Source organism: Stegostoma tigrinum, chromosome 28 (genome assembly GCF_030684315.1).
Source record: "Stegostoma tigrinum isolate sSteTig4 chromosome 28, sSteTig4.hap1, whole genome shotgun sequence".
NCBI lineage: Eukaryota > Metazoa > Chordata > Chondrichthyes > Orectolobiformes > Stegostomatidae > Stegostoma > Stegostoma tigrinum.
The window spans coordinates 9,345,317-9,367,081 of NC_081381.1; the positions used below are offsets into that span (position 1 = coordinate 9,345,317).

Genomic DNA, 21,765 nt, shown 5'->3' on the forward strand with positions numbered 1-21,765 from the left:
ATAGTGTTTTGATCTCCCTGCCCATAAATTCTGTGTGCTTCTGTATCATTTGACCTGACCAAGGGGCTATACCCTGGAAGTTTGTTATTTCAAGTAAACCCCCAGTTGGCTTATAACCACATGTGGTGTGATTTCTGATTTGGACAAAAGTGGAACGGTGGGTGTGGCGAACCATTGTAGATCAACGCTAAAGTGAGCAAGATGTGCTGCAATGTAAAGCTTGAAGTCACGTCGTGTAACAACGTGGAAGACTTTGGAGCAAGGATTTTCTACACAGCTTTCTAGAGTGGGACTCCGAGAGGTCGACATGATTGAGGAGTGTAGGGGGCCTTGGAATGAATAGGATAACATCAGTTTTAAAGTGATTTCTTTCTCTTTGGTGCTCCGTTCAGGTCTCTACGGCGGCAGGATAGTGCACAGGCAGCGCTGTTACTGATGTGAGGTCTGTGCTGTGTACGGTCCATGTTTCTGCTGGATGCAGGAGGGTGCTAAGTGAGCATGGCTGCTCTGGTACACGTTTCGCGAGTCACAGCCTTTACAAGTGGTGCCCAGTGAACAGGGCTCACTCTGTGATTGACAGCAGCTCACCTGCCTGCTTCTGTCAATGACACCGTAAGAGGGCGGGGTGAGCCGGGGAACAACCAATCTGAAGACCTGGTGGGCGGGTGCTAGCCCGGACAATGGGTGTCAGTCATAGACAATGGACAGGAGCGCAAACCAATACAACGTGTATTCTGGAACGCCGCGCCAATTACGGCCGTTACTGGTGGAATGTGGGCTGGGGCGAGGGGGACTGATGAACAGCGATCTGACCAGTAGAGAGCGAGAAGTGCGAGGGTCCGACCAATGGGAGCGGGTGGGGTGGGCGGGCCCATAGGCCGTATTTATTTGAAATTCTCGCGAGAGGGCGGCCATGTTCTTTCAGCAGCGGGAGAGCGAGAGGAGCGGAGCGGAGCGGAGAGCGAGGAGCGAGAGCGCAGGGAGCCCCCCAGCCGAGAGCGGCCCGACTGTACTACCATCCCGCAGGCAGCCTGACAACATCATGAGCGAGGCCGAGACAGAGCAGCAACCCGAACAGCAACCACAGCAGCAGCCGCCGCCGCCGCAGCAGCAGCAGCAGCAGCCGGACAAACCCAAATCCCCCGGGGAGAAGAAAGTCATCGGTGGGTGAGAGGGAGGAACGCGAGGTACCCGCCCTGGGGCCTGGAGCACGGCCTCCCGGGGGAGGAGGTTGTTGGGTTGGGGGGGGGGATGTTGTCGGTGGTAAGCCCACTTCTCTGCCCCGGGAGTGAGATCTCTGGCCTGAGGGGTAGAGAGAGCGGGCCGTCCCTCCCGGTGAGCCGGGCCCAGGTCGGGGGTCGGGGAGTCCGTAACGGCCGCCGCCGTCGAGCTCACGTGGATTCAAAAACCAACCGCCTTTCTTCCGCCGCCCCCCGGTGATTGTTTTGGGGAGGGGGGGTGTAGCGCGGGCCGGAGTCTGACACCCCTCCCCTCCCCTCACGGGATGTCAGTTTAGGGGCTTGGGTCGTACCCCCCGTCCCCAGGTTAGAGCGGGGGTTGGAGGTGGGGGGGGGAGCTGTTCCGCCTCCCGGAAGGTACCGGCTCCTATTGTTCCGTGTCGGTGGATGTTGTGTGGGGTTGGGGGGGGGTGGTGCGGGTGGAGAGTGTGTGTCCCCGCCTCCGGCCCGGCCACATGTTCGCAGCGTGTCGCAAGGTCTGGGCCTGTACCAGCCGCTCCTGGGCGTTTGGAACCCGCGCTCGGGACCCACCTCAAACTCAAACCGCCGCCGGGGAGACGTTGGAGCGGAACCCGATTCAAACTGGGGCCTGGAACACGGCCTGTCCCGGGTTCCGAGCGGTTTGGACCTCCCCGCGTTCGGGCCTGGGGTCATGGGGCAGAGAGAGAGCGGTGGGGGAGGGTGCAGGGGGCCGGCTCCAGCCTTATTGGGAAAGTGAAGGTAGACGGGTAAAAGGCTCCCAGTGTCATGTTACAGAAATGGTCGCTCTTCGCCTCCCCCACCAGTGTCCGGTGGAGTTTCCGGTGAGGGCTCCTTTGGCCTTGGTGCCAGGTGTGAAGGTGGGACCCATCTTCAGTGAGATCTGTTTCCTGCTGCCAGAAGGTCCATCTTTCCGTTCTCCTACCTGTGGTGAACTTGACTTTAATCTGCATGGCCTTCTGAAGGCTTTTTACGTTTTTAGTGCTCTTATCCTCTGAATGCTATCCCAGTATAAATGTGAGACTTGCTCTAATCTGGATTTTGCAGCTTTGTTGACATGGCAGTGTGCCAAAGAGGATCCGTAAGACTTCACTGGATAGTGAACTTTGGCAGTTGCTAGTAGTCAAGCACAAGACAAATTATGTTTGTTCCTAGTGGGTTGTTCATGTATTTGGATGAAGCTGTAGTGACGTTCTTGTAATGTTAGTTTTGCATCTTATTCCAATGATGTAGCTTTGCATTCTTGTGGCACTGTTAAGACAGCAGTGTATTCTCATCCATATTAACCTTCTATTAAGTTGCTCATCATGGCTGGTACAATGATATTGGGCATCAACTTGATTTGAAATTGGAACCCACTTAAATAAAACACCATTCAAGGCCTTTGCCATCTTGACAAATGGATGTCCATTTCTAGTAGCCAAATTTGAATAAGTATCATGTGCTTAACTGTTTGGGGTGACTGAGCAGTTAAATTGTTAACTGGTGTGTAGTTAGTTTGCATGGAGCGATTTGATAAGTCCAATCATGTGATATAGCTGTATTAAACAAAACATGACAAGTCAATTCACTCAACTGGCTCTCTGCTGAGCTCAGTAAGTCTTTTACACCATTACTGATGTCCTCTGTAGTTGCTCCTCATTGAAATAAATATGGTATATTGGGTAATCATGGATAAGTCTAGCATTTTAACTTGTCCAAGTTAATGTTTTGGATTAACATTGGCTTAGTTGTCTAGATGTTTATACCCATGTTATATTTCTATTTGCTTTGGGTGAGTGGTTGTTCTTGAAGTTTAACGTAGGGTGTTATATTGAATGGTGCTGTAGACTCAATTCGTTGCTGCCTCCTGTGTTCCTGTATTGAGGAATATTGAAGAAGGCATTATTGATGTTAACATTGTAGATGTTTCTACCTATTGTAATAGGACACTAATTGTAGATCTAGATGGAGTGGGATCTATTGTCAGTTATTCTGTTGTTCCATACTGCCATCTCCACCCAGCATCTACCCTGGAAACTTCAGCCAGATGGTGATTTACCAATCCTGATGTCTAAAAGTAAATTGCTACTCTGTGGCTTAGAGTTGTGGTGAGATCTTACTGCTTTGTTCCTAAATTAGATCAGATGTTCACAAAGTTAAGCCTGTGCATCAAAATCATAACTCAAGTAAAGTAAACCATTTCTTCTCTTTCAGCAACAAAGGTTCTTGGAACAGTAAAGTGGTTCAATGTACGAAATGGCTACGGATTTATCAACAGGTCTGTATAGTTTCTGAGCATAGTAGTTACAGAAGTTTGTGATTATAGTTTTCATTAATGGAAACATAATGTGTAAAATTAAGTTTAAATCAGCGAATAAGTTGCCTTGCAATGTGAATGGTGGGGGGGGGGGGGGGCGGTGGAGAAAGACCTCTGACAAAATGGTACAGATGTGTGAACTATAATTTTTTCCTTTGTAGGAATGATACGAAGGAAGATGTGTTTGTACATCAGGTGAGTGTATATTCTAAGAATTACTTGCAGTACAACTGGTAGAAATCCCAAAAGACTTGAGCAAATGATACGTGTGGACAAGTATACTACTGCTGAGCCATGGCATGTCACAGTCATGCTGGTGGTAAACAAGCAGTGTAATAGACTAATGCAGAAGAAAGTTGGAGTTGTGTTTTTTGGGGGGGTTGGAGTGCTATCAGCCCTAGGACCTGAATTTACTGTTTATGTCCATGACTTGGTTAAAGGGGGTAGGGTGTAATTTTATCTGATTTGCAGTTGATAGCAAAAGTAGTTGAGTGGATGTGTTGTCATGAGTGCTAAATCACTTGTAAGGTAGATAGTGAATTGTCAAAAAAACTTAGCAGGTAGAGTTTAATGAAGGAAAATGTGAGCTTATGCACTTTGGTTGGAACAATTTTAAAAAGTAGATTATTTATATGGACAGACTCCAGCACGATTGCAGTGCAGAGGGATCTGGGTGGTGATGAGCATGAAAGAAAAAATTTACATGCATAAGACTAATGGACTTTTTGTCTCCAGTTAAGAAATGGGGAGTGATCTGATTGAAATGTAAACATCTTGGAGATATTTTCACTAAAGATTGGGATCAGTCTTTAAAGGACAGTTGTTTAATGATGGGGCATATTTTGACAATTGAGATACAAAGGAATTCTTTTTCTACAAATGGAAGCGAATGTATGGAATTATTAGTGACCTCTACATTGTTGTACAGAGAGAGTAAATAGATTTTTGCAGTTTTGAAGTGTTGAAGCATTGAGGCCTGGAGCAGATCAGCATGACGTATTGTGTTGTGGGATAGGCTTAATGGGCTACACTTCTTTAAATGTTACGTTACATAAACAAATGGGATCCCATCAATTAGATCACATCTGTCTCATTTGGTGAAATAACCCACAGTGCTGCTCCCCGTTTCATGTGAAAGTGGATTTGAACTGTCTTCAAATGTTCCAATGCACTGCTTTCATACTGTGGCCCCACTTTTTTTGTGTGGTGCTTTATAGTGTCTGCATTCATGTTAAAATTGAAATCCTTAATGTCCTGTAGAAACGTGTAGCAAAGTGGATCAATATATTTGAGTGGCACAGAAGAAACAATTGCATTTATGTACTGCTTCTCAACCTTGATTTAAAAGTTGACAGTTTAGCAGCTGTACTCACTTGGTTCATAGCCCATCTGTATTGATACTCTGCTTGCAACATTGGCTTGCCTTGTCTAAAGACCTTAAAGAAGAGGAAGTTGCCTACTGAAGATTTGAAAGAAAATGTTAGACATGCTTAGCTGATTTGGCAGCATTTTGAGTGTTTGACTTTTTTGACCTTTCTTCAGCACCTGAGTTCAAATGAAGAATCAGTAACTTGAAACATTTGTTTGTCTTCATAGACACTGCCAGACCTGTTGAGTGTTTGGAAACGTCTTGGTTCATGTATCAAAATTTCAGTTGACTAATATCAACAGCTTTTTGAATGGGCACTTTTTGATTCTGGTACACTAAATGATGAACTACTTCTTGGCATTACTCCTGAACAGAAATGAAAATTGAAAGTTGCTAGATCTGAGGAGCTGGAGACTTTGGAACAAATCTGGATTGTACCAACGCTTAAATAGTTCCCTCCTGTGATTGCTTGACTAGTTAAATATGAATTCTTCCTCCATATGTTATCCATATGGGTACAGTGAGCAATGTGGACCCTTGAAGTTCCCATTTTCTAAATGGGGAAACACTGGAGATTTTGGGTTAATCTTCAGGTCCATTTATTAAAGCTGGAAAGGTGGGGAGCTGGAAAACTGTACAGTAGTGTTGTGATTAAAGTTCGGTAAACCAGATGTGGTCAGGTTCTAAATGTCAACAGCAACGAAGGATTACCAAACATCCCACAATCAGTTTACTGATGTATGTAGCAAGGGTACCATTACCAGCTGTATGTAAAGGCAATGGATAATTTGAGTTAACAGCTTTTGTTCATTTAGATATGTTGCTAAGAGTTTGGGTAAACAAGATGATCTTTTCAATAATCTGGCAGCATGGGATTGTGAGGTGAGAATATGATAGTACAGAGAGGTCAGTTTGAGTTGGCTGTGTGCGGAAAGATGCACATTGTCCAGATGTTCGTAAATGAAAATTGGGAATGGCGTTTCTCCAGATCATTAGAGATGGCCCAATGGTATTTGATCTACCTGTTCTGTGTGGTCTACCCATTCCGTTATAGCATTAAATAAAAACTGAAAACTGTGGATGGTGCAAATCAGGAAAGAAAACTAATTGCAGAAAAAGCTTTGCGGGTCTGGCAGTGTCTCTGAAGAAAAAGAGTTCATGTTTCAGGTCTGCAGTAGCGTTAAGGTTAGGATGCTTCCTCAAACTGATGTAGCTTGGAAAATGTCTGCTTATTTGCAGAAGATAGGGTGGATGGGGAGGGGTTAAGGAGTGAATGTTAGGTGAGAATAGAGCTCAGAGAGAAGAGCAGTTGGACAGACAAAGGGTGGATAACTGTCTAGCCAGGAGGGTGAGTAGTTGTTAATGGAGACAGTTGCTAACATGTAGAGTGTAATGGCAGGCTATATGATAACAAGGCCTGGTGTGGGATAGGAACCTAGGACATGGGAGAGTTCAGACCTTAAAATTATTAAACTCTATTGAGTCCAGAAGGCAGCAGGGTCCCCATGTGGACAGTGAGGTGTTATTCTTCCAACTCACACTTAGCTTTGCTGGAACACTGTGACAAACCTGAGGCAGATGTCAGCCAGGAAACAGGGTGGTGTGAAAGTGGCAGGTGACTGGAAGCTCATGGTCTTTTTCTTGTGGGCCAGACGTAGACTCTCTGAAGCGATCACCCAGTCTACAGTTTGTTTACCCGATGCCCTGTAAACCCATAGATTCCCTCTGCCTGGACTATACATCCTTGCACCCTGCTTCCTGTAAAGACACTCTCTTCCATTCTCTGTTTCCATGTATCCAAACTTCCTTTTGTCAAAAATATGTAAAGTGTGCCAGTGTGATGTGGTGACTTGATCATTGGGGAAGGAGAGGGGATGAGTTCCTGCTCTATTTTTTATTTGATTCCAGTTAAAAATAATTGACAGGATCCCAGGAAAATTCATGCATTATTGTCTTTAAGGGGGAAGGTGATGGCATAATGGTGTTCTTGTTGTCTGGATTACCAGTTTAATCTGATGTTCTGGCGACTTGGGTTTCAATCCTGCTATGGCAGATGATAGAATTTGAATCTGCACGGTACTAACGTTTGAACCTGGAAGTCAGTGCTCTAAACACTTATTGCTGTGAGCAAACCCTTGGAGCAGGTTGTGAGACCTCAGAGCTTAAAAGCAATGTTCCTCATCGTGCTAGTTTGTTCCATCAGTCACAAGTAAGCCTAGTAATTGAACAAGGCTATTCCACTTCATTGTCTTAAGGGCATCCATGGATAGGTAGTGAATGCTGACCCATCCAGTGTGCTCATGTCTCTTGAAATTTCTTTGAAGACAGTGGCCTTGCTGACTTGCCCGGTTCTGTTGTTGTTTTTGTCCATTTGAAAGTGATGTAATTGACGAAGTTGTATTTTTGCACTGTTGTACACTGATTGGAACAACAAAGTGTATTAAACTTGTTAGATATTTTACTCAAGTTGTTAGTAATGGAATGCCAATGCCAATAAGTATGGCTGTTTTCCTTTGGTCTGCATGATCAGACAATGTATTTTTGTTCTGGATGTAAGCTTGCTTGCTGAGCTACAGATCTTCTCAAAACTGGCTAATATATTTTTGTTTTTGCTGAACATGCAAAGTCTCTCTGCAGTAATGGTTACCTAAAGGACAACTTGATAAGCAATCTAGTGCCATCTTGGTACGTTTTTGGAATGTGTTGGCATTTTGCAATCCAATAGATCTGGCTATCCTGCAAGCTTTAAAGTGGTGGTTGAATAATTTCTTTTGGTATGAAGGTCTGTTTCTAAATGGATTGGAAACCGCTGGTCCCATCTTATTTGTAGCCTAGCATCATGGCTTATTTCTGAATATAAACTGCTTCAGTATCCCTTAAACCTGTCTGAGGTTTTTGGGGCAGTCTGATAGTAGATAGTAAATGTAGATATGAGTGATGCCAAAAAAGTTTGCCTTCACCCAAAAGCTAATCCTACAGCTTCAGCGACATGCCTACTGGTTACTTCACCGAACAATGCCTACACTCCTGGTGGCTTAGGTTTTTGTAGCTTCTTTTGGGGGGCGTGGGGTGGGGGAAACAATTGACAGTTTTAGCTATGATACTCTCACTTACTTCTGAGCATTTTGAATCTTTTTCCTCCTATTTTTGAGTCCCCTCTAGGACATTGGTATGAAGTGACATTTCTGCCATCAGGGCATCTTGCATTCTTCGAATACATGATCACATTGGAGAAGGTCTGCAAAACCCGTGAGATTAAGCAGTTCATAGACCCAAAGAAACTGCTTTAAGTGATAATGTAACTACAGGAATGAAAAGTTCCAAATTTGGGAATTACACATACATTACTAGTAAATGGGGGAGTGGGAATTTATAAGTTTCTGACTGGTATTTAAAATTAATTATAAGACTATAAGACATAGGAGTGAAAGTAAGGCCATTGAATCATATGATTGTGAATCCAGGCTCAGCAGTGCTTTTTCTTTTAGTCTGCTGTTTACTTAATGTTGACATTCCAGGTTGGTAGTTGGAGCCTAGCTGTTTGTTTCTAGGGTCCCTATCTGGGCAAGATTTTCTGTAAACTTGAATGGGCTACTGATCCTATCTGGCTAAATGTCCAAAGTAAGGCTGTACTTGGATTTTAATCAGCTCATGATGGCTTCAGGACCTCAATGTTTAGATCCTTAGTTTCTCTCAATTGCAGAAAACATTTGTAATCTGCAGGTCTTTTGTGCAGGGACACCGTTGACTTTCCAGATTGACCTGAACTTGTTTCTTCCAGATATGTTGCATTTTTTAACTATCACAAAATGTAGCTTATATATGAAGAAAACTTTAAATCTTGAGGCATTGAATTCTTTGCAGACTGCCATAAAGAAGAATAACCCACGGAAATATCTACGTAGTGTTGGAGACGGTGAAACTGTGGAGTTTGACGTCGTAGAAGGTGAAAAGGTATTGTTAGTTTGTACTAAGTTGACACTGGCTCAGATGTGTTCATGTTCAAGTTCAAAACATTGCCTTTGCAACAAAATGTTAAAGTTAAACAGCTGTGAATTGTGAAGTTACTTCACTGTTTGTAGCACCTTGACATAGTTGTGCATTTACTTGTTAACATTACTAAAAGATCGTATTCCCTCAACTTCGTTCTGCTGAATTAGGTGTAACATCATGTTCCTGCTGACTTAAAGTATATGGCAGGTTTGATCCTAAATAAAAACATTGTGCGTACCTCAAGTTTTCTCTTCTGCATGTAACCAATGTGGCTTTGTAGGGTGCAGAGGCGGCAAATGTCACTGGTCCAGGTGGAGTTCCAGTTCAAGGAAGCCGATATGCTGCGGACCGAAATCGTTACCGTCGCTACAACCCTCGTCGCCGAGGGCCACCACGTAATGTAAGTGTGAAACCAATGATCTCATCACAGTTGTGTGTTTTGGGTCAGCTATCTGGTGAAACCATCTGAAAATGTGAACCAAATGTCAAGTCCTTTATATGGAAGCACCTAATTGCTGTGTACTACTAGGAATAGCTGGCGAATATCTAGAGAAATTGCTACTGTGGCTATTGCTGATAAATTTAAAATTAAGAGTAAGAATAGGAGGGGAGAAAGCCATCTGGCCTGTCAAGCTTCAGTAAGATCATAGCTGATCTCTTTTTGTGGATTCAGCTCCACTTATCTGGTCTCACCATAATTTACCTTAAACATTTAATGAGAGTCTTGACTGCTTCACTGGGCAGGGAATTCCACAGATTCTCAACCTTGGGGGTGAAGAATTTTCTCAGCTGTCTTGAGTCTGCTCCTTATTTTGAGACAATGTCTCTTCTAGTTTTCCCCCTTCAGTGGAAACAACTTCCTTGCCTCTATTTTGTCAATTGCCTTGATTAGTTTGTTTCCCCACTTCTAAATTCCAATGAGTATAAAGCTAATTGACTCCATCTCCTCATAAGCCAACTGTCTCCACTTTGAAATCAACCTAGTGAACTTCCTCCAGTGCCAGTAGGGAGAACAAAACTCTGCACTGTACTGTGGGTGTGACCTCACTAGCACCCTATATGGCTACTGCATAACCACCTTGTTTTGAAACTCCACCCTGGTAGCAGTGAGGGACAGTATCATTTGCTGCCTTAATTGCCTGCTGCACCTGCAAGCCAACATTTTGTAATTCACGCGTAAGGATACTCAAGTCTCCACAGCAGCAAGCTGCAGTTTTTCACCATTTAGGTTACGTCCATTTTGTTCCTACCAAGAGGGATGACATCACATTTACCAACATTGTACTCCATCTGCCAGACCTCACTTTATCTATAATCTCTCTGCAGACTGTCCTCTGCACACTTTACTCTACTCTACCCTTCTTAGTATCAGCTGCAAACTTTGACACATTACACTTGATCCCCAGCTCGAAATCACTGCTGTAAATTGTAAACAGTTACAAACCCACCACTGATCTGAGGCACGTTACTAGTCACTGATCAACCTGAAAAACACCCGTTTATGCCTACTGTTTATTGTCGGTTAATCTTCTGTTCATGTTAATACCATGCATCTTTATCTTGTGCAGCAGCCTTTTGTGCAAGTTTTGGTAAATTACCATAAGTGCAATTGCTATTTCCCTCCCTGTCTCTTGTAGTATCCTGGGATGGCATTCCATTCAGATTAAATTTAAATACAAACCCTGTATCTCAGACTTGTAGAGCTAAGACATATTTTTGAAGGAATTGAGTGGTATGGATAATAGGCAGGAAACTGGGATTCATGCTGAAGATTCAGTAACTTATTGAAAAGCACAGCAAGCTTGCAAGTCCATATGTCGTTTCTTATGTTAACTTGGATGGTCCTACCATTTGGTCATAAACAAATGTAAAAGGTCTTCATGAGGATACGGATTAGAATAGTAGGGGGTGGGTGGTGCTTGTTGACCAGTGCAGACTCAATGGTTCAAAAAGCCTCTTTCTGAGCTGTAAATGTCAATGATTACATATGAACATGCAAATAATTGAACACTGCAAATATTGTGAAAATGGAGGATATTAAACAATTTATCTATCCAGCTTTGAGTAATGTTTTTATTATTTCATTAGTGTTTTTTGTTTTTGCTGATATTAAGGATTTTAAAAGCATATCAATTTTTCCTTTAACAGGTAAAGTGAAACTGGTGTTTTTAACTATAAAAGTATTTAGTTTCTCATTTATACATTGAAAATTTGAGACTTGCCTCACATTGTGTTCCAAATTATCAGAGCATTGCCAAATAGTTAGAGGGCATTAATGAAAGTAGTTCAATCTGGATTTTGCACGTGCTGATGATTGTTTTAGGTATTTTTAATCAATCTGTTCAAATGTGTTAGGACACATCTGTAATAGATGGTACCTGAGCCTTTAGACCCAGTGATAGGGATACATGCACTGTCACAAGTTTTCTTTTATTAGATAGCAAAATAGGTTTAATTGGTTAGTTGGCAAAAGACTTATTTTGAATTTGCATTCTTTAAGTGGCATCAAATCCATTTGAGACTTTTCTTTCCAAGAAAGTGTGTGCTTGTATCTATTGCTTACCCCTACTGCTTTCCTATCATACTTGATTAGTTAACTTTTGGGTTAATATCAATGAATAGCTTTGCTGTGATTTTTAATTAGTACCAACAGAACATAGAAGGTGGAGAGAAAGGAGATGGAGCAGAGACAGCAACAGATGGAGAAAATCAGGACTATCAAAATCAACAGCATCGTCCTCCATACAGAAGACAGCGTTATCCACCTTATTTTGTCCGTCGCCGCTATGGTCGCCGTCCACAATATAGCAACCAGCCTCAGGGAGAAATTACTGAGGTAGCATAAAGGGACTTCACTCTAGAGATTGTTCTTTGCCTTTTTGGTTAATTGCATTGATATTGGTAACTTGCCAGAAAGATGGTGCTAAATGTTTTCCCTTTACACCATAATGTTTTATTGGGATGGATGGAAGGCTTGCTGAAGTGCCACCACTTCATGGATAAGAAACACTTTGATCCATTGAAACACATCCTTCACTGTTGATGTAACATAAATTATTTCTGAATCTCCCATATTTCTGGCTTAGTAAGCTGATAAAGGTGACTGCCTTGATGTAAATTTTTCTTTCACTGATTTGGATGTGTAGTTTAGATTTTCCAGCAAATGTGATTTGACACCTTTTTCTAATCTTATGTATTTAAGGCTGCTCAGTTGAGTAGCTCTAATCTTGAATATTTCTGTCCTTGACTTGATGACTGGCAGTGTTCTATTTGTTTGCTTTATTTTGACATGTTTAGCAATTTTATTACTATTCAGGGAGTAGATGGTAGCATTTAAAAAACTCCTTTGATTCTACTGGTCCCTATATCTTAAATCAACCACAAATTTCCAGAGACTTGAATGCTGTGGATTTCCATTAGGCCTTCAACACCTGTCCTTCTCAGGATGGCAGCTGGTAACTAGTGGAATTCTGTAAGTGTTGGGACCACAATCAATCACCTTAGCTCCTTCTTCAAGGTTGTTGATGTGTATGGTGACTTTTGTTATGCATGCAATTACATGTAGGTAGGTGGTGGGACAAGCAGTGCTGAGACAGTGGGGAAACTGCAGAAGGACTTGAACAGGCTGAGAAAGTAGACAAGAATCAGCAACAGATGGAATACAGCATGGGAGAGTGAGAGGTTATGCAGTTTGGTAAGAAGGTTAGAGGCTTTGGAAATCTGAAGCTCGCGTATTTGGGATCCTGGTTCAGGTTCCGTTAAGGTTAACATGCAGGTTCATACAGCAGTTAGGCAGGCAAATGTAATCTTGGCATTCATTTCAAGAGAGCTAGAAGATGAGCAGAAATATTCAGCCTCCATAATAGAAGGCATGGTGAGATTGTATTTGGAATATTGAGAGCAGTTTGGCCCTCTAAGGAAATGTTGGCATTCTAACTGATCCAGAGGATTTTCAAAGAAGTCTACAAGAATGATCCTGGGAATGGAGTACTTATCACAAAGGCAATGATTCAGGAATCTTGGTCTGTTCTTGATGGAGTTAAGAAGGATAAACCAGGATCTGATTGAAAATGGAAAGTGTGAGGGTGGAAATGATATTTCTAGTAATAGAGGCTAGGGCCTTGGCAAAAGCACAAACTTATAGAACTGACATGAGGAATCTCTTCTGCCCCAAGGTGGTAAATATGCAGAACACCTTCCCATAGAGGAGTGTGGAAGCTAAATCATTCTGGAAATTCAAGACAGTTATTTGATTGGTAGGGGTATCAGAGATTATGGTGAGAAGGCAGTAGAATTCAGTTGAGAAACCTATTAGCCATGATTGAACATTACAGACCTGATGGGCTGAAAGGCCTAATTCCATGTGTTATGATCTAATCCCCAGGCTGTCTGTTCTAACTTGCAATAGGGATGATACTCCAACAACTGCATATAAACTATTAGGCTTTTTCTGGAATTTTCTGTGATAAAGCTTGATTGCTTAATGAAAACACTTGATTCCCATCAGGAAAGGTAAATCAAGTGTGTGCATAGGATCCTGATGCATTTTGGTTGAGTTTGCATGGATCAGAATGCTTACCTATCTGTTAACATACTGGCAGCAAGACCCAGAAAGAGATGTGGCTGATTTGTGATAGCCTGCATGTATTAAGGTTGAATGGAATTTAAATAGTTGACTTATAGAATAACTTGGGATTGTCCCATCTTCAAAACCAAAATACTGAATGTTTTGTTTGTGTGGTGCCCAGTGTTGCCATACAGACCCCCAAACCAATGAAATGCTGGATGTCTGGCTGCTGACAGGTTTACTCTTGAGGAAATGACTGTAGGGAGGGAATATATGCTGTTCCAGATGCAGAAATAAAAGCCCTTCATCGGCATAGACACTTCATGGTAAATGCTCAAACTGGAGTCAGTTGATCTGGTTTAGTCACTGTTGAGATATGCTTACAGGTTGACCAAGGTTGAGAGTTGAATGTAAAAGATATTCAAGGAAATTAATAAAGGGTGAGAGCAGTATATTAGTAAGATGACTTTGCAAGAAGAACTTGAACCAGTTTGGAGTGAAGCAAAAATGAGGGCCACCGATTGGTTGCAATATTGTGATTACTGATACTCTACTCTAAAATGGAGTTTAGGACTAATCAAGAAATTGAAGAGGCATCTAATAGGCAACTCTGCACCGTGGAAGATGAATCCCAGAGTGTATATGAGATGAGTTATGGTTCACTGAGGAATGAGAGATGAAGAATGTAAAGAAATCAGTTTGTGTACTTGAAATGTGAGCTGGATTGGGAGTTAAGTCTCTGGGCCAGATAAGATTCATCCTGGTGTTAAAGGATGTAGATTGAATGGTTACCTTTCAAAATTCTATAGTTTATTGCTCTGTTAACTGTTAGGAGATCATAGCCCTCATTACCAAACATAAAAGGGGTGGTAATATTGGGCAAAACAGTTACAGATGTGTGAACAGGAAGTCATGTTTGACATACTTATTGGACTGGTGGTGAGGGAGCCAACAAGGAGATACAGTGGGTGGTGATTAGATTCTCTCTTGTTAAGGTCATTGCCAGGCATTTGTGACGCAAATGTTGCTGTATTTGTCACCCTAAACCTAGATATTGTCCAGGTCTTGCTGCATTTGAACATGGACTGCTTTAGTATCGGAGCTGTTAATGGTGCTGAACCGTGTGCAGGGTCAACAGGGCTGTTTTTGCTGTTGTCTCTTCCAATGCCTCCATCAGTGTCAGGTGGTCTGACCCATTACATTGCTTTTTAGCAGTCTGATAGTGAGGAGAGGCAATGGCCTAGTGGTAGTATTGCCAGACTATAAATCCAAAAACTCAGCTAATGTTCTGGGCAGAGGTAGTAGGAAGTGCAGATGCTGGAGAATCTGAGATACCAAGGTGGTAGAGCTGGATGAACAGAGCAGGCCAAGCAGGAAGGCTGACGTTTCAGGCCTGGACGCTGCTTCAGAAATATTCAAAAATTTCTGAAGGGGTGGGGATCTGGGCTTAAAACGTCAGCCTTCCTGCTCCTCTGCCGCTTGGCCTGCTGTGTTCATCCAGCTCGACCACCTTGTTATCTCAGGAACTGCAGATGCTGGGGAATCTATTAGCATAGAAAGGCAAATTCCCTGTTAGGGAGTGGACATCAACACAGAAGTAGACACCTAATATCCTGCGTAGCAAGATTTGTGGAATTTTCTACCCAGGTGCTGAGAAGTTGTTTGCTCAACATATTTGAGGCAGAAATTGACCAGAAGTCTAATGACACTGACAGTTAAGAAGGTAGGGCAGGAAAATGAATCGCCTTTCATTACATAAATGAATGGCATTGCAAGCTCAGTGGGCTGAATGGCTTTCCCTGGCTCTGATATTAGAATAACTTGGATTTCCCATGCTGCTGTGACTCTTCAAGTAAACAGACTTTGACTAGAAACCGAGATGTTAGTTCTCTTCTGTTGAAACTGATTGGCACAGCTCACTTTTTTCATTATTCTTATTGATTATTTACATTTTCTTTGTTCAGATATGGTTTTGAGAAATTGAGAAACCTGCATTTGAAATTTATCTAGCTCTTAGGCATATTTGTGTTGGGTTTCTGGGATCAAATGAATGAAACTAATGTTATAATGGCTTTTATCATTTTTGAAGGGTGGTGAAATAAATGAAAACCAAGCTGCTGGGGAGGAGGGTGGTAAACCCAACAGAGGACAAAATCGTTTTAGGGGCTACCGTCCACGCTACCGCAGGTATGCAACAGATTGATTTTGGTCTTTCTGAATAACTTGGAATTGTTGAAAATTTATGATTCCTTGGTGGAAACCTGTGCTCCCCCAAATTGATCAAATTCTGGTTTGATTCAAAACCATTTTAACAGCTTAAAAACAACTGTATTCATTCTCACTTTTTGCCTTGGAGTCTAGCATGTCTTTGGCTTTAACTACTTCTTAAAAATCAAGAAGTCAACCCTAATTTAGAATATGGGAGACAATGCTGGGAGTGGCTCTGCACTTTTCCCTGAAGTATTTACTAGTGCCAAGTGGTTAAACAATGTCTCTTGCCTCCATCATGTTACTGGTCTTCAGCTAATTCAGTTTTGATATGATGAGAAAAAGCTGGTGGCATTGGGTACTGTGAAAACTGTAGGTCCTAGCAGTAAAGCTGAAGATCTGTGAAAGAAATAGCTGTATCTCTAGTTAAGGCATTTGATGTGGAAGATTTGCCCAGGTGCCCTATTAATACCCACAAAATGAAAGACTGATTTGATTTTGTCTAATTATTGCTCCTCAGCCCTCATTGAAGTTGTCATCAACTTCACTTAACAATCCCTTACTCTTAGCACAACTTGCCAGTCTGCCAGATATGCTTGGCTCTTGATCTCATTAGAACCTTCTCCTAAAATGAGGAAATGAATTGCTGAAATGAAAGCGACCTGTCCTTTGACATCAAGGCACGTTTTGACAGAGCTTCAAAGATTCCCAACATAGCTGGTTCTATTGGGGGTCAGGTAGAAAGCTTTCCACTGATTGGAGTGTGACCTAGCACAAAGGACAGTCTTGTAGGAGGTTGACTTCCTTAGGTTAGATATTTGTCATCACTTAATGACCTATGTTGGGGTAGGTGAGTCTCAAACGCAGGTTTTCTGGCCTAGCAGTAGGGACACTGCCACTGCCAGAAAGGCGCTATTTACTCAGTCTGAACTCTAGTTATCTGCACTTGCTTCATCAATGGCTTCTTGTAAGTACAGGATTGGGGTATTGGCTGATTGAATGATCACAGTTAGTAGATTTATTACTGAAACAGCCCCAATATGATGGAAAACAGATGCAATACCATTTTGGCCTGATATGGCAAGTAGCATCTGTTTCACAAGTGCCAGGCAACAGCTGTCCCCTACAAGGGGATCGAATACACTACCCTTCGTCATTACTAAGCGTCCTTATGATCAGCATCTTAGTGAGTTACCATTGCCTGTAATGAACTGACTATAATGAAATGAATTTGAAATAAGCCAGCCACACACAGACTGGCTACAAAAGGCAAATCGAGGCTTGATGGAATGCTGTCTCCATGCCTGGTGAGGGCAGCCCCCAACAACATTTCTAGGGAATCAACACCAGACCATCCAGGACAAAGCAACTGAAGGCATTTGCTCCATCCCTCATTGGTGCACTGGCAGCAGTGTACAGTATGATTTGATCCATTGCAGCAAATTGTCCTGTGATACTTGTGCAGCTAACTTTCTGAAACTGAGTAAATATGTTGCTTTAAGTTCTTCTGCTATTCTTTCCCCACGTGACTGCATCCACTAAATCTTGGCTGCTGTAAATGCCCCAGGTCCAGCTATAACCTGAGTAGAGGGATAGGGTGCATCTTTGTGGCACTTAGGCCTGTCTCAATCAGAATTCTAAGGTTGTGGACAAATGTCATTTGGTTAGAATCATTGAGGCATGCATTGACTTTCTTTTGAGGTTGAAAGCAGGTGCTGCGTCTAATGCTGCAGTGAAATGAATTTGAATGAATGGTTTGTTACAGAGGACCCCCTCGCCCACGTCCACCAAGGGAGGGTAGTAGTGAAGAAGATAAGGAAAATCAAGGGGATGGCCAACAAGACCAACAGTCGCACCCCAGACGATTTCGCCGCAACTACAACTATAGGCGTCGTCGACCACAAAACCCTAAACCAAAAGATGGCGAGGAGGTAAGATTGATTATGGTTAGCACCTGATGGGTGTGGCTGTCCTGGAGATTTTCAAATGGAGGTAAATTCGCTAAACATTGTTTACCTCTTTGTGCTTTTACTGTTGTGTTGAACGTATCTGTGCCAAATTGTTTCCTTTCCTAGAGGCTGTAGGTAAGGCCTTTTAAGGCATTTGATAAGGTTCCCCATGGTAGGCTCATTCAGAAGGTCAGGAGGAATGGGATACAGTGGAACCTAGCTGCCTGGATACAGAATTGGCTGGCCAACAGAAGACAGCGAGTGGTAGTAGAAGGAAAATATTCTGCCTGGAAGTCAGTGGTGAGTGGTGTTCCACAGGGCTCTGTCCTTGGGCCTCTACTGTTTGTAATTTTTATTAATGACTTGGATGAGGGGATTGAAGGATGGGTCAACAAGTTTGCAGACGGCACAAAGGTTGGAGGTGTCGTTGACAGTATAGAGGGCTGTTGTAGGCTGCAGCAGGACATTGACAGGCTGCAGAGATGGACTGAGAGGTGGCAGATGGAGTTCAACCTGGATAAATGCGAGGTGATGCATTTTGGAAGGTTGAATTTGAACGCTGAGTACAGGATTAAGGATAGGATTCTTGGCAGTGTGGAGGAACAGAGGGATCTTGGTGTGCAGATACAAGTGGACAGGGTTGTTAAGAAAGCATATGGTGTTTTGGCTTTCATTAACAGGGGGATTGAGTTTAAGAGTAGTGAGATCTCGTTGCAGCTCTATAAAACTTTGGTTAGACTGCACTTGGAATACTGTGTCCAGTTCTGGTCGCCCTATTATAGGAAAGATGTGGATGCTTTGGAGAGGGTTCAGAGGAGGTTTACCAGGATGCTGCCTGGACTGGAGGGCTTATCTTATGAAGAGAGGTTGACTGAGCTCAGACTTTTTTCATAGGAGAAAAGGAGGAGGAGAGGGGCCCTAATTGAGGTATACAAGATAATGAGAGGCATAGATAGAGTTGATAGCCAGAGACTATTTCCCAGGGCAGAAATGGCTAACCTGAGGGGTCATAGTTTTAAGCTGGTTGGAGGAAAGTATAGAGGGGATGTCAGAGGCGGGCTCTTTACACAGAGTTGAGAGCATGGAATGTGTTGCCAGCAGCAGTTGTGGAAGCAAGGTCATTGGGGTCATTTGAGAGACTACTGGACGTGCATATGGTCAAGAAATTTGAGGGTGCGTACATGAGGATCAATGGTCAGCACAACATTGTGGGCTGAAGGGCCTGTTCTGTGCTGTACTGCTCTATGTTCTATGTTCTTGGAATTCCTTTCACAGTTTGTTCTGCCATCATACCTCTTGTCATCCTGGCCACCCAAATTTCCTTCTCTGGCCCAGTTGTAGCTGATATTGGACACTGCCTACGTTCAGGTTCTGCCTCCCAATTCTGCCCTTGACTCTTGTTACAAATAATCAATCCATCTTTAATTTTGTTTTGCTCTCTATTTTGCAACTGAATTTAAAACTTCTATTCTGATTTTGTTGAAAGGGTCACATTCTTCTGGCTTGTGATGCAGTTGACAGTACCCTTCTTCCCTAGTATTCAGTTTTCTAGTTCAGACAATCTTTGAGCAGTTTGGATGGACCTTGGACTAATTCTACTCAACATCTCTGCTTGTCTCAGATTCCTACCACACATCTGTGCTTCATCCCCTCCACTTTCTCTTAAACTGGTGTTCAACAGTGATATCCTTCCCTGGCCCTTCTGATCTGTAATACTGTAATTTGAAAGAGTGCTTATGCCAGGCTGTTCAGTCTTCATATCCTATTTGACTCAACTGAGCTTTCTATCCTCTCCCTGCATTAATCCTCTGAAGCTTCCCATCAGGCCCTTGACCTGTCCCTTCCTGTATCCATCTCCAACTTCTATAAGTTGAGCTAGTTAAATCCCTACTGTATGCATCTTAACTTGCACCTGATGGCCAATGTTCCTTTGCTTGCCAGCCCCATTGGTTCCCAGTCCTGCATTGTTTTTTAAAATTTTGACCCTTGTCATCCGAACATCCTGACTTGTAAGAGCTATGCATTCCTCCTAAGTTGGCCTGTTGTCCATCTCTCTTCCCTTCATCCTGCCATTGGTGTGGATTCAGCTGTCTAGAACTAAGCTTTCAAACTTTCTCCCTACAATTTTGCCACTATCCTTTTTTAATCTAGCCCCTGACACAATGTGTTCTTCGCAGTGACACTTTGGCTTGGTGTCATACCAATTTAATTTATTAATATTATACTATATATCGGCTAGTGTAGAGACTGCAGCTTTTCCAAATTTGTCTGGAAGGCTAAAATGTATATCTACCTGTTGACTACTTTAGGGGTAGTCTGCTGTGGTTTTTGTTGCCGGATTAGTAGCATTGGGTAGCCTGAAACGGCTTGCATCACTGCACAAATGTTCGTTTTTAGTGATTTTTAGTTGTAAGGCTGTATATTCTTACCAAAATGACCAGTATTATTTTTGCTTTTGGGGTGGCTAGGCAGTTAACTAATCTCCATTATATGGATCATCTAATTTCACTTGAGTCTTCCTGCATGTGGGCAAAGTTTGTGCATGCTGACAAAATGGGGATTCTGCCAAATTGTCTAATTCAGCTTTGTTCAATCCCAATATTTTAATGTGGTTATTTCTATCTTTCAGACCAAGGCACCCGAAACACCAGCTGAGAACATCTCTGCTCCAGAGACCGAGCAGGGTAATGCTGAGTAACATCAGCTCAGCATCTCTAACATCAACTAAGTAAGTCTTGCGATAAATGGATTGTTGCATCATAACATACAAACTGGCTGCAGTGACTGCTTATTACAGATTAGTGACAACAACCTGATAGGCATTGTGCTTATGTTTCAGCAGTTGAGTAACTTTGTACCGTGACTGCATCATCATGGTGCCAGCCACTCTTTGTTCAGCATTTTGCCAGTGGTCAGTGATTTGATATCAGCTTCTTTATTGGGATGAGGTATTTTGGAGGATGGAGATTTTTCCCTTTGTTCATTAATGGGATGTTGGTATCACTGGATGGGCAACATTTATTGTCCATCTGAGGGCAGTTCAGACCCATGGCAGTGTGGTTGATCCTGGAGTCACGTGTAGGCCAGATCAAGTGAGGATGGTAATTTGCTTCCCTAAAAGATATTAGTGAACCAGGTGGGTTTTTCTGACAATTGATAATGGATTCATGGTCATTATTAGATTCTTAATTCCACATTGTTATTGAATTCAAATTCCATGATCTGCCATTGTGGGATTCAAACCCAGGTTTGGATTAACAGTCCAGCAGTAATATCACTAGGCCACTACCTCCCCTGCATACCCAAGCAGTATTAGTGTGTGCACCTCATGCAGCATCAGAATGTTTGTGTTCATCTGGCTCTAGTTGATTTGGTATAACTGCAATAATTCTCCATCTTTGTTTGACAGTTTTGTCATCAAATGAAGACCATCAAAGTCAAATTCCAGCAATAATAAGAAAAGTGAGCTTTCGACTGTAACGAAGATCTGCAGTGCTTGCGTACAGTTGACCAGATACCAGAATGTTTCACACTAGTAAACCTATGCAGCATGGTTTCTTAACCTTTCCTGGAACTGCTTTTTGGAACTGGCTTAAAACAGATTTTTGTAGATGGTCTATTTTCCTTTTTACTTCAGATGGTTTTTAAGCTTATTTGATATCTGGTCAATTTGAATTTTTGAAATACCAGTTTTTAATTTGTAAGCATTGTACACCTGAAATTTAAGTACAACCGGGCATCTAATAAAGGTCCGAAAGAACACCACTTGCTGTCTTGATTTGTATTACGAATGACCTCTATATTAATGTGAAGAAACCTTGACAGAAGGTGGAGAATAACCTGTTGCCTTTCCTGCCTTTGAACTTGAGCTGTGTGATCTAGCAGATCTAAGGTGCCAAACTGTCAAATCTGTTGAATGGGTCCTGAATGGGTGCTGAACTATGTAGAGATGTTAAAATCACAAGGTTGTTCAATTAGGGGATGTGGGCATTTGGTGACCATTTATTGCTCATCTCTTATTGCCATTGAAGGCAGTGAGTCAGCTTTGGTACAACAGACTTTGACAGCAGTTAAGAATCATGTTGTGATTCTGTAGTCGGATGTAGTTTCACAAAGTGAAGATGGCAATTTCTTTCCTAAAGAACATAGGACACATTACTTCT

At 42.5% G+C, this 21,765-nt stretch overlaps 1 protein-coding gene across 1 annotated transcript; it reads left to right on the forward strand.

Annotated features, from left to right (window-relative positions):
• The first annotated feature begins 913 nt into the window (after positions 1–913).
• ybx1 (Y box binding protein 1) lies at positions 914–21,367 on the forward strand. Its single transcript, XM_048561105.2, is given in 12 exon segments — positions 914–970; positions 972–1,022; positions 1,025–1,163; positions 3,414–3,477; positions 3,678–3,711; positions 8,750–8,839; positions 9,159–9,278; positions 11,523–11,714; positions 15,535–15,632; positions 17,419–17,584; positions 20,232–20,330; positions 21,012–21,367. Coding segments are annotated over 11 exon segments (1,080 nt in total). The 3' UTR covers positions 20,301–20,330; positions 21,012–21,367.
• The last annotated feature ends 398 nt before the right edge of the window (positions 21,368–21,765 follow it).